This window comes from Lepidochelys kempii, chromosome 2, assembly GCF_965140265.1.
Source record: "Lepidochelys kempii isolate rLepKem1 chromosome 2, rLepKem1.hap2, whole genome shotgun sequence".
NCBI classification, from domain to species: domain Eukaryota; kingdom Metazoa; phylum Chordata; order Testudines; family Cheloniidae; genus Lepidochelys; species Lepidochelys kempii.
Genome location: NC_133257.1, coordinates 266,964,881 through 266,978,523, shown reverse-complemented (window position 1 = coordinate 266,978,523; position 13,643 = coordinate 266,964,881). Strand labels below are relative to the sequence as shown.

Sequence of the window (13,643 nt, the reverse complement as noted above, 5' to 3'; positions counted from 1 at the left end):
AGTGCTACTGCACTGTCTGCTGCCAGCCAAAGATGTAAAAGATAGATGGAGTGGATCAAAACAAGAAATAGAACAGATTTGGTTTGTATTCATTTGCTCCCCCCTCCCTCTCTCTGTGAAATCAACGGCCAACAGTCATTTCAGTGAGGTCTGTTAGGGGCACCTTGAAAAGTTTAATGGAGATTCAGTCCTGCCTGAAATACCGGGGGGGAGGGATAGCTCAGTGGGTTGAGCATTGGCCTGCTAAACCCAGGGTTTTGAGTTCAATCGTTGAGGGGGCCATTCTGTGTGACAGTTGTTTTTGTTTCTCCTTGATGTAAAGCCACCCCCTTTGTTGATTTTAATTCCCTATAAGCCAACCCTGTAAGCCATGTCGTCAGTCACTACTCCCTCCGTCAGAGCAACGGCAGACAATTGTTCTATGCCTTTTTTCTGTGCAGAAGCCATACCATGGCAAGCATGGAGCCCACTCAGATCACTTTGGCAATTAGGAGCACATTAAATACCACGCGCATTATCCAGCAGTATATGCAGCCCCAGAACCTGGCAAAGCGAAACCGGGCGAGTAGGCAATGTCCGTGCGGTGACGAGAGTGATGAGGACATGGACACAGACTTCTCTCAAAGCACAGGCCCTGGCAATGTGGGCATCATGGTGCTAATGGGGCAGGTTCAAGCGGTGGAACACAGACTCTGGGCCTGGGAAACAAGCACAGACTGGTGGGCTCGCATAGTGTTTCAGATCTGGGACGATTCCCAGTGGCTGCAAAACTTTCGCACGCGTAAGGGCACTTCTATGGAACTTTGTGACTTGCTTTCCCCTGCCCTGAAGCGCAAGAATACCATGATGAGAGCAGCCTTCACAGTTGAGAAGCGAGTGGCAATAGCCCTGTGGAAGCTTGCAACGCCAGACAGCTACCGGTCAGTCGGGAATCCATTTGGAGTGGGCAAATCTACTGTGGGGGCGCCTGTGATGCAAGTAGCCCACACAAAGATCTGCTGATATCAAGGGTAGTGACCCTGGGAAATGTGCAGGTCATAGTGGATGGCTTTGCTGCAATGGGATCCCCTAACTGTGGTGGGGCCATAGATGGAACCCATATCCCTATCTTGGCACCGGAGCACCAAGCCGGCGAGTACATAAACCGCAAGGGGTACTTTTCAATAGTGCTGCAAGCACTGGTGGATCACAAGGGACGTTTCACCAACATCAACGTGGGATGGCCGGGAAAGATACATGACGCTCACATCTTCAGGAATTCTGGTCTGCTTCAAAAGCTGCAGGAAGGGACTTTATTCCCAGACCAGAAAATAACCGTTGGGGATGTTGAAATGCCTATATGTATCCTTGGGGACCCAGCCTACCCGTTAATGCCATGGCTCATGAAGCCATACACAGGCAGCCTGGACAGTAGTCAGGAGCTGAGCAAGTGCAGAATGGTGGTAGAATGTGCATTTGGACGTTTAAAAGCGCACTGGTGGAGCTCACTGACTTGGTTAGACCTCAGCGAAACCAATATTCCCACTGTTGTTACTGCTTACTGTGCGCTCCACAATATCTGTGAGAGTAAGGGGGAGACGTTTATGGCAGGGTGGGAGGTTGAGGCAAATTGCCTGGCTGCTGGTTACGTGCAGCCAGACACCAGGGCGGTTAGAAGAGCACAGGAGGGCGCGGTGCGCATCAGAGAAGCTTTGAAAACCAGTTTCATGACTGGCCAGGCTACGGTGTGAAAGTTCTGTTTGTTTCTCCTTGATAAAACCCCCCGACCCTTGGTTCACTCTACTTCCCTGTTAGCTAACCACCCTCCCCTCCTCCCTTCGATCACTGCTTGCAGAGGCAGTAAAGTCATTGTTGCTTCACATTCATGCATTCTTTATTCATTCATCACACAAATAGGGGGATAACTGCCAAGGTAGCCCGGGAGAGGTGGTGGAGGAGGGAAGGACAAGGCCACACAGCACTTTAAAAGTTTAAAACTTATTGAATGCCAGCCTTCTGTTGCTTGGGCAATCCTCTGGGATGGAGTGGCTGGATGGCTGGAGGCCCCCCTACCGCGTTCTTGGGCGGGGTGAGGAGGCTATGGAACTTGGGGAGGAGGGTGGTTGGTTACACAGGGGCTGTAGCAGCGGTCTGTGCTCCTGCTGCCTTTCCTGCAGCTCAACCATACGCTGGAGCATATTAGTTTGATCCTGCAGCAGCCTCAGCATTGAATCCTGCCTCCTCTCCTCACGCTGCCTTCAGCTTCAGCCCTCTTTTCAGCCCACCACTTACTCTCTCCAGCCCACCACTTCTCCTCCCAGTCATTTTGTGCTTTCCTGCACTCTGACATTGTCTGCCTCCATGCATTCATCTGTGCTCTGTCAGTGTGGGAGGACATCATGAGGTCAGAGAACATTTCATCGCGAGTACTTTTTTTTCGCCTTCTACTCTTCACTAGCCTCTGGGAAGGAGAAGATCCTGTGATCCGTGAAACACATGCAGCTGATGCAGAAAAAAAAAAAGGGACAGTGGTATTTTAAAAGACACAGTTTATAGACCAATGGATACACTCTTTCACAGTAAAGCTTGATGTTAACATTACATACATAGCATATGTGCTTTCATTCCAAGGTCGCATTTTGCCTCCCCACACCGCGTGGCTAGCCCCTCCCCCCTCCCCGTGGCTAACAGCAGGGTACATTTCTGTTCAGCCACAGGCAAACAGCCCAGCAGGAACGGGCACCTCTGAATGTCCCCTTAAGAAAAGCACCCTATTTCAACCAGCTGACCATGAATGATATCACTCTCCTGAGGATAACAGAGAGAGATAAAGAACAGATGTTGTTTGAACGCCAGCGAACATACACTACAATGCTTTGTTCTACAACGATTCCCGAGTACGTGCTACTGGCCTGGAGTGGTAAAGTGTCCTACCATGGTGGATGGAATAAGGCTGCCCTCCCCAGAAACCTTTTGCAAAGGCTTTGGGAGAACATCCAGGAGAGCTGTGAATGCCAGGGCAAATTAATCGTTAAACATGCTTGCTTTTAAACCATGTATACTATTTAAAAAGGTACACTCACCAGAGGTCCCTTCTCTGCCTGGCGGGTCCAGGAGGCAGCCTTGGGTGGGTTCGGGGGGTACTGGCTCCAGGTCCAGGGTGAGAAACAGTTCGTGGCTGTTGGGAAAACCGATTTCTCCGCTTGCTTGCTGTGAGCTATCTACAACTTCATCATCTTCTTCCTCGTCCCCAAAACCTGCTTTCGTGTTGCCTCCATCTCCATTGAAGGAGTCAAACAACACGGTTGGAGTAGTGGTGGCTGAACCCCCTAAAATGGCATGCAGCTCATCACAGAAGCTCATCTGACCTGGAACGGCCGTTTGCCTCTCTGGTTTTCTGGTAGGCTTGCCTCAGCTCCTTAAGTTTCATGCAGCACTGCTTCGGGTCCCTGTTATGGCCTCTGTCCTTCGTGCCCTGGGAGATTTTGACAAATGTTTTGGCATTTCGAAAACTGGAACGGAGTTCTGATAGCACGGATTCCTCTCCCCATACAGTGATCAAATCCCGAACCTCCCGTTCAGTCCATGCTGGATCTCTTTTGCAATTCTGGGACTCCATCATGGTCACCTCTGCTGATGAGCTCTGCATGGTCACCTGCAGCTTGCCACGCTGGCCAAACAGGAAATGAAATTCAAAAGTTTGCGGGCCTTTTCCTGTCTACCTGGCCAGTGCATCTGAGTTGAGAGCGCTGTCCAGAGCAGTCACAATGGAGCACTCTGGGATAGCTCCCGGAGGCCAATACCGTCTAATTGCATCCTCAGTACCCCAAATTGGACCTGGCAAGGCCGATTTCAGCGCTAATCCCCTTGTCGGGGGTAGAGTAAGGAAATCGATTGTAAGAGCCCTTTAAGTTGAAAAAAAGGGCTTCGTCATGTGGATGGGTGCAGTGTTAAATCTATTTAATGCGCTAAGTTCGACCTCAACTCCTAGTGTAGACCAGGGCTGAGAACCATTTGGAAGTGGGCTTTACCATTCAGCAACCGCTATCTTTCGCTGTTTGGCATGTTTGGTTTACAAGGCTAAAAGCAGGTTGAGCTGAGGAGAAAGGCTCCACAGTATGGCAGTCCTCTCCATGAGCGGTGGAAGATTGAGTCTGAAGGCATAGACCTAGTCTGGCATCAGGTGTGGAGGCCTTGTAAAACTAGTGAAATGGAAGAAAGGTGATGTTTCAGGCGTGGATGGCTTTGTGTATTGTTGGCTGTAGGGAGCTGGATTCCAACAGGAGGAATGAAAAGCTTAGAGACCAGCTGTGTGTAGAAAGAGTGTTTTGGGTACTAGGTTGAGGCCATGTTGTCAGGTAGTGAAAAAGACAATAGCCACCCAGTGCTCTTGTGTTAGTATTTTATTCCCTTGCACTCCACTGGTGAGAGCTTAGGAAGGACATCTGCTCAGAAACTAACTTTCAGTATGACAGTTGGATTCAAAGGTGCCCATTACCCTTTTCCTTGGGTGAACAACCTCAGCAGCAGCAGCAAAAGCCAAAGGATCCCAAGCTCTCTTTCAGTTAGCACCAAAACCCAATGTTTGTGAAAGGCACTGGGACAATAGCTAGTCTTCACCTATTGGTAGCATTGATCAGTGGTGCTACAAGGCGGGGTGGGGTGAGCCTTCGGATTGTATCAGGCTTAAAGTCTGGCCGCTGCTGATCATGCTGACCAAACAAAAGACTGTAGAAAGTTCAACCAACTTTTTTCTTTGGATGCCAATTCCTTGGGCAATTCTGTCACAGAGGACTATATCTAAATAGCTATCTGATTACGCCTCTTACTGTATGGACTGACAGGACTCCAGCTAGGAGGTGGTGTCTCCATTTACACTATCCAGACTAGCTTGGCTTCAGTATGAACCTCAGGGGATGTTACCGTCTTAGGCTTAAACAAAGCAGCCACATGATCCTCTCTGCATACATTTTAAATAGTATTCTTGTATCTGGCCTCTGGGGAGTAAATCCCTCTTTGGTCAGTTGCCTACAAAACCAGTTTCCAAAATGGATGGGCCCAAACTCTCCCAGTCCTTTTAAAGTTTTTTTCCATTATGTCCTTAGTTAAGTTGGCCAAATTTGGAAAGTGACTTTTTTGAGGGCTGCATCACTGAGGCATCTGTCAGTTTATATTTCTTGTCATTCAAAGGCATCTTATTCCTCCTTCTATTTAAACAGCTTGTATTCTTGTTGCTTATTAGACACTGACCTCTTTTCTTTGTACACTAAGTTTGGGAGGTCCCATACTTATTTACAGTACGCACACGCTCAGAGTGTGCACATGCCCTTATGAATATTTTTAATTAAGAGATAGTTACCTATAATCTTTATTCCCACACTGGAGATTCACTCGCCCACTAGTTTGGCAGTCTGTTTTTGAGGTTATATCCTAGGTTTTTGTTGCATCCTTTGGATATGCGCTGGTATTCGTTTTATGATTTACTTCTATAATTTCTAACTGTCTTTTATTGGGAGGTCTTGCTTCTCATGCAGTTCAGGAACTGACTGAAAGGGGCTGTGAATAGAGAGACGTGGTGACGCTCGCTGACTCGTAGGTGGACAGGTATGGCAGCTGGCAGTGCCACAGCATCAGAATTCTAGGGAATACTCTAGGGAATTCTTCCCTACCCTGTGTTAGAAGGCCTGAAAATTCTGCACAGAGGTGGCTTCAAGGAAGGAGAATTATAGGTGAAGACTCATATCCAAACTTAGCTGTTCAACAGTTAGTTAGTTCTTAGTGGGGAAGATGATCTGGGGCACCAATGTGAGGTCCCATCGTCAGTATTTGCCTTCTTTTCCACATCTTCATTCTTGTTCTCTCATTCTTCTCTGTTCTCATGCACCTTTTCTTTTTCTCATTTTTAGTGCATATTCCCCAGTCTTTGTCATGCTCTTTTCACTTCCATTACTGTTGCACATGGAAACTGTGCTGCAGAGGGAAACAGGGTAGCATCCTAGTAACTGTTGCTCTGCTGCCCTTCCAAGTGTAACATGCTTTCAGATTTGATGCAGAGGGGAAAATGATTAGGATTAATCAGTTGGTTTTTGCATCCAAGAGTTACTCTACTCAGTTTCCCTCTGCAGCCAACTGCCTATAAAGTGCCACCAAACTGGAATGCCGTTTCAGCTGTTGGTGCCTAGTTATGTAGTACCCAAGCTACAGCCAGTCTGGTAGACTGATAGGGAAGGTCATTGAGAGGACAATGTATGGGGTACCTGTGTGAATTCTTTAGGCATCTTAGGTGTTTGGGTCAATGGCCCAAAAGCACATCTGGAACCAAAACGAAAATTTCAATGAATTGTTAATGATTCTGGCCACCTTTAAATGCCAGGGTTGAGCCCCTCGTTTGGAATGAGATTTTTCACTTTTTCACCTTTTTTTTTTGGCCTGCTTATATTTCACAATGAGAGGACTATTTTGGCAATCTGAGAGATACTTTAAATTTGCAGATTATTTATTAAACACATAAAGAATAGTTGATACTTTGACAACACACACAGAAAGATATGGTCCATGATTAAAATCTAAATAGACACAAATATAAAATGCTGAGGGGTGGGTCAGATGATGGCGCATAAACCAATTCGATAAAGAAATACACATTAACTTTTTGTACTTTATATTGATTGCTTAGTTGCAAAGTTCACCAGGAGTAACAAAAAAAAACAAAAAAAAAACCCTGCAGGTCTTCAGCTTCACTGTCACCCTACAGTTATAAGTGTGCGTTTTCGGACTTCATGGTCACTGAACTGAATATCAGGTGCCCCTGGCATGCTGTATATATTGAAGGATGGGGGCCAACATGAAGATATTTTAGTAATGGTCAGAATTTGAAATGACACATACTACGAACCTGTATAGATTTTCAGATGTGTGTTGAACTGCCTTCTCTTTCCAGATACTTGGCTTACCGGAACTTCATGATTGATACGTATCGCTTAAACCCTCAGGAGTACTTGACCAGCACTGCCTGCAGAAGGAACCTGACTGGAGATGTATGTGCTGTAATGAGGTAAAATCTTAAATCTTGCAGCCACTACCCTTAGCTGTAACAATACATTTTATCCCAGCAAAGCTGCTTTATTACAAATTATAAGTTATACCTCCTGCATAGTGAGGTAGAAGACTTGAGGCCTAGGCGCATCAATCGTTTCTATTGGCAGATCATCTTTTTTCCTTTTGTGGTGAACACCACATTTTATAATACCCTTATTTACAGTGAATATAACAGTGAAAGGTAAATAGGACAGTACTCAACCTGCCTTTGTTTGATTAGCAGCAAACTCATCACAGTTGCACACTTGAACTTCCTCCCTGGTATCTTCTTTCTGCAGTAGCAGATGTGCTTGAGGGTTTGTTTCCTCAGACTTCAGTCATGTAATGTTGTTCCATAGAGTGCATGCCTTTCTGGAGCAGTGGGGTCTAGTTAACTACCAAGTGGATCCAGAAAGCCGTCCCATGGCAATGGGCCCTCCTCCTACTCCTCACTTCAATGTGCTTGCTGATACCCCCTCTGGACTTATGCCTCTTCATCTCCGAGCTCCTCAGGTAAATCCTACAGGCGCCAGCACCGTGTACATGTGCGCACACTTATTCAGATAGAAATAGTGGTACGTGTATTTTGGGAGTGGCTTAACATACTCCTAGCCAGTCTGTATTTGTAGCTAGGGTCAATGCTGTGTGTACCTGAACAGAGTATGTAGCTCATGCATTTTCTGGGAGGGTGGAATGCATCCTTCTCTCCACATGCCCTTCAGTCTCAGTAACGTTCTGTTAGTAGTCGATTTTCCATCGTTCTGTAGAATAATGTTGCACCTACAGTTCCAGCACTCCAAACCCAAATTTGCTAGTTTTGTGTGTAAACAAGGGTGATTTGGGGAGAATGCTAGTTCAGTGCACACCTGTCTAGGTTCATCTTGATGATCATGTGTTTGGTTTTTTTGTTCTTAGGTCCCTGCTGCCCAGCAGATGTTGAGCTTTCCTGAGAAAAACAAAGAAAAGCCTACTGACCTGCAGAACTTTGGACTTCGCACAGATATTTACTCAAAGAAGACCTTGGCAAAGGTAAAGTTGTTGAGTTTTTCTTTCCCTTTGGCTTCTATTGAGCTTCCTTCCACAAACCTTAGTCATTACATAATCACTAGGTGGGATGTTGCTGCTCCTCCATCCTTGTCCCATGTGTCTTCCACCTGGACACCCAACTGGGGTGCTCCCAGCAGCATTGGAGAAATCGGTTATCACAGGGAAGGGTTTATTTCATTGACCATGATACATTTTTCACAACCGTGAAAGTGGTAGGGCCCTTCTAATCATACGTATCGCACGCGGCTTGCTGAATGTTTCAAAATAGATTTCATAGGCGCTTGGGAGGTAAATCCCGCTAGTCAGGTTTTTTTTAATAGATTGTTCTGTTTTCCCAGTTCAAATGGGACAGTGTTCCTCAGCCTTACAGAACTGGAAGGTCACTTCATCAGCAAAGGGTGGCTCTCTGAGCCAAGTCATGAAGTGATGTTCTGACACACCATCATTGTAGCATGTCCCAAACGGATTTAATGCTGTGACACACCATTGCAATGCAGTGTCAAGACAAAATGCCGTGCTTCTGTGGCCGCCTGCTCCCCCGCCCTTCTGGCTGCTTAGAGAGAAGGTAGTACTCAGGTATCCTAGAAACCCTGGTCCATTTATTCAGTGCTGCCTCATGTCGGGAACTATACAGGGTTTTCCTCAGATCATTGTTTCACTCGCTCTACTTGAGACCAGACTAACTGCTTGGACGTGGATTCCATAAGATCAATATGTGTTATCCCAAAGAGCACACAGATTGAGGATTACTACTGACAGTGTCACACTGTTCTAAAGACTGACATTTGGAGGGTACCTACTAGAAATTGGTATTCAACCCATACATATTCAGCCCGTACCAGATTTCATTGTGTGATTTATTCGCTTATTTTTGATTGATACATTCATTCAGTGAGAGTGCCAGTACTTTTCCCAGGTGCTCCTCGACACTTCTTAAACACAATTATAAAAATGGACTTAGGCTTTTTTTCCCCAAAAAAGTGATTTCCTTTTGTGTACATGCAGTTTACTCCTGGGGGAATTCTGTGCCACTGCGCATGTGCAGAATTTATGTCCCCTGCAGATTTCTTTGCTTCCCCGCAGAAAAATGACTTTCTGATGGGGAAGCAAATGGAAGGCACAAGAGTGGTCATGTGACCCTCCCCAGCAGTATGTTTCAGGGGCCCAGGGCAGCCATAGAGAGGTAAATCCCTGTGGGGCAGGGCGCGGGAGTGGGGAAGACCCGGCTGGTGGCTCCTATCCTGCACCGGGCTCAGCTGCTAGTCCTGGCTGTACAGGACGGGACTTCCTCTTCCCTTGCATGGCATCTGGGACTGTGTCAGACCCACCCCAGATTTCTCCCACAGCTGAAGGAAGCTCTCCCCCCTGAACCCCCCCTTCCTACACCCATCGCTCCTCAGCCCAAACCTGGATCCCCCCCATACTAAGCCCCTCCACACTTGGATCCTGCCCAGGCTAAGCCTGCCTGCCCACACCTGGTGCACCGGCCACAGAGGGGCAGGGCCTGGGGTGTTTTTTGGGCAGGGCCCAGTCCTTGCACTGTCAAGGTTGGGTGCAGCCTCACCTCAGAGTCTGTGTCCTGTGGGGAGCTGCACAGTGATCTCCCACCTCTGCAGCCAGTGGCCTGTACTTCCCAGTGCCATGCTGGAGCCTCCACATTTATTTGACAAATAAAATTTGCAGAATTTTAAAATATTGTGCACAGAATTTTTATTTTTTGGGGCGCAGAATGCCCTCAGGAGTAACAGTTGTTTTTCAAGCATTCACACCAGCCTATGTAAGAATTTTGAGTGTCTGATGGCTGACACTTTTAATTTGTGCTGCATGGGTTAGTAATCTGTACTCTGTGCAGATATTTGGGGAAAGGATAAGTTATTGGCACGAATTCAGTGTCTTACGCAGAACAACATAACCCCATTAACCTTCCCTCCTTATGAGGGAAGCTTTGACATCTGTGATGGTGTGTTTCTATCAGCTGAAACTGGTAGTAGGATCCTCTCCAAGAGTTCTGTAGTTCGAAGAAAACTTTTAAGTAATTCCCAAATCATTTTGGTGTAGCTACAGTAAACTCAGGAGTGATGCTGTGCTAAATACTCATACTGAGGGCAGCAGTTACAGGGAGGGAATGTATATTTTTCAAAGAGCTTGCATTTCCTTATCTCTTATCCTTGGAGATTCTTTTTTCACTCCAGGTATTTTTATCTCTTTTTGAGGATCGTTTTCCTAGTAAGAATCTACGACTTCAGTCTCTCAAACTGCACATTACTGTATCCACCATATACCTCATACAATCCAACCTATCTACCATGCAAGTGTTGCCTTAATTAAACATACTTTCCTATCCTCCTGTGTCTCTTGAAATTCTGTGTGTAATTCTTGCAGACTGGACAACTGCCTAAGGTAGGCAGCCATATGATCAACTACAGCAGAATTGCTGGGAAGAGTGACTAATAGGCTGTGGTAGTAGATTAAACCACTACAGCTGCTGCTTTTACAAGAAGTTCTTTTGCTCAAAATAGTGCTCCTGCAAAGATAAGTAATCTATCTTGCCTTTTCTTCCTTTATAGAGTAAGGGAGCCAGTGCTGGAAGAGAATGGACAGAGCAAGAGACACTGCTGCTACTAGAGGTAAGAGCTGATGAAGGAGAATGTTGGATACCGTAGGTAATCCAGAGAAAGGAGGCTTTTGTATGTAATATCTAAGGTTAAGAGAGGATTTTGTCATGGGTATTTTTAGTAAAAGTCATGGACAGGTCGCAGGCAATAAACAAAAATTCACGGAAGCCTGCAACCTATCCCTGATTTTTATGGAAAATACCTGGTAGGGACTAACAGTCTGAGCCCTGCCATCGAGAGCTGACCACCGGCCGCCAGGGCTGAAGTCAACAAAGTCACGGAGGTCCGTTAAAGTCACGGAATGCATGAACTCTGTACAAAATTATATCCTTAGTAATACGAGATGTAATTTGGTGGTTCTTCCAGTGATTGTCCATGTGTGTGCACCACTTGAGGTGCACATCTGGTCTCGATCTCCGATTTTTACTAGCAATGTCTGTTTAGACCACACCTGCACTGTTGTTGGATCTATTGATCGTGTATTAATTACATTGATTACTTAAAAATTCCCGGTTGACACTCTGAGATTTGGTAGGTTCTTGTCCCAAGATCAGGTCCAGTGGTATTAAAATTACTGGTCAGCTGGGAACCCTGATGTGCACGGTTGCAATACTCTCTGTATTCCCTCTCTGTAGGGAAAACGCTCTGTATCTAAGACAGTTAGAAAAGTTACAAACACCTCAACCCCGTAAGGTAGATAAAGGTAATACAGAATGTGCATCTGAGCATCCACATACTCTCACCAGCCCTTGCAAAAGAACCTGAAGTATTAGTCATTATCTTCCTCATCACTATCACCAGTGGTCGGAATCCTGGCACCTCCCAAGAGTTACATCTCCCAGTGCACACAGGCTGGGATACAACTTTTATAATGTGTTATGCTGACACATTGTGCCTACTCCTTTTTTCCTTATTTGCATTTCCTCACCCTACTAATGTCGGGTTACCTTCTCCCATAGGTTACTAGGCCTTTTACCTCAAGCTTATTGGCATACATGTTAATTAGTTACCATGGCACTCTTGTGATCAGACATCTGTGATAATCCTAACTTAAAATATCCAAGCTGGTATAAACAAGCATGTTGTGATTACCTGTCAGCATTTTAGTCATTACAGCATTCTGTTTTATGATACCTTATGATCTAGGGTTCTTCCTGGTTAGCTGCTTATGCTAAGGTTTTTGGGCCTTATGGATTGTTTAACAATGTTATTGTCTTATGCGCCTTGTAGGCTCATTACATTATTGGTTTAGTTTATACTCATGCCTTATCTAGCAAATACCTGTATACAAAACCGCCCTGACTCCCTCGTGTCCCATTCTAAGGGTATAAACAGCAGAGCCAGACCAACTGCCACTCCAGTTCCTCTTTGCTTCCCTAGGCTTGAGATGGAGTGCTAGAGTATCTGCATCCCTCAAATCTTTTCTAAGAATTTTGTGAGTAGTTTTTAATAGTTATTAGTGCTAGTGTTTTTTGCCATCTGGCAATTTGTTGTATTAGTCATAATTATCTGGGTTTTTTTGAGAGTTTGGTTCTTTGCACCTCCCCTGTTTTCTCCCCTTTAATTTATCAAAAACTTTCTTATTTAGGGATGATGTCTCATACAAAATTCCCTGGTTTGAAGTACCCCACCTCTTGTGAGAGAGCCTTTCCTTAGAATGACTGACACTCTGGGTCTGTTTGGTCTGGAGGAATCACATACACCAGCAAAGTGTGGAATGTACAAGTCATTTTCTAGGATAGTTGGACAAAAAGGTCCAGGGAAGGCATGTTTAGAAGTGGATCTCTTTGGACTTATTCCATGAGGTTCCATCATATTAGGCCCATTCCACCAGAACTCTGGAGGCTTGAACTCTACCTTTTTAAAAAAAAAAAAAGAAAAAAAAAAAGTCAGTCCCCATTATTGACACTTGACAAGCTGCCACCTGGGGTTCCATACATAGCTTGCTAAACACTGTGCTGTGGCAGAGGCATCCAGAGTGGATGCTGCTTTCAGTAGAACAATCCGTCACACTCTATTTGGGAAAAACTCTAAGCTCACATCTCCTTATTCAGGTCACTGTTTAGGACTCATTTCAAATAGAGTCAGCATAGGAACAGTCATTTGAAGTATCTTATCTGTATAGTTACTAGTGTTCTTTGAAATGTCTAGTCCATATGTGTATTCGACAACCTGCCCTCCTTTCTCTCCGTTTAGGAGTCCTATTACATGCCAGGGCTCTGCGATAGAGGGAGAATTGGAGTGGTATTTAGTTCAGCTTCACTCTTTGTACTCTTGGCATGAAGGTGTTTGGGGTGCATGCATGGACCAGACATTGCTAGCAAAAATGTCTGATCCTGGCACATGAGCACATGTGCACCTTGAATTGAATACACAACTGGATAATACGTCTTGAATAATTCCAGTTACTGTACAGGTAAGTAATTTCTCTTTGTTGTTAAGAACATAAGAATGGCCATATTGAGTCAGACCTAAAGGTCCATCTAGCCCAGTATCCTGTTTTCCGACAGTAGCCAATGCTAGGTACCCTAGAGGGAATGAACAGAATAAGTAATCATCAAGTGATCCATCCCTGTTGCCCATTCCCAGCTTCTGGCAAACAGAGGCTAGGGACACCATCCCTGCCCATTCTGGAACTATCCTCCATGAATTTATCTGTTTTTTTCTTTTTTTTAATCCTGTTATAGTCTTCGCCATCACAACATCCTCTGGCAAAGTGTTCCACAGTTGGACTGTACATTCTGTGAAGAAATACTTCCTTTTATTTGTTTTAAACCTGCTGACTATTAATTTTATTGGGTGACCCCTAGTTCTTGTGTTATATGAGAGTAAATAACACTCATTTACTTTCTCCACGTGGTCATGATTTTACAGACCTCCATCATATCCCCATTTAGTTGACTCTTTTCCAAGGTGAAGAGTCCC

General features: G+C 45.3%; 1 protein-coding gene across 4 annotated transcripts in view; it reads left to right on the top strand.

Annotated features, from left to right (window-relative positions):
- Positions 1–13,643, top strand: part of SMARCC1 (SWI/SNF related BAF chromatin remodeling complex subunit C1) — a 178,314-nt gene that overhangs the window by 77,636 nt on the left and 87,035 nt on the right. For all 4 annotated transcript variants that reach the window (XM_073334923.1, XM_073334922.1, XM_073334925.1 and 1 more), the window contains 4 exons: positions 6,920–7,033; positions 7,416–7,569; positions 7,972–8,085; positions 10,671–10,730. In XM_073334923.1, the coding sequence (XP_073191024.1) occupies positions 6,920–7,033; positions 7,416–7,569; positions 7,972–8,085; positions 10,671–10,730 (442 nt within the window). The remainder of the gene's footprint in view (positions 1–6,919; positions 7,034–7,415; positions 7,570–7,971; positions 8,086–10,670; positions 10,731–13,643) is intronic.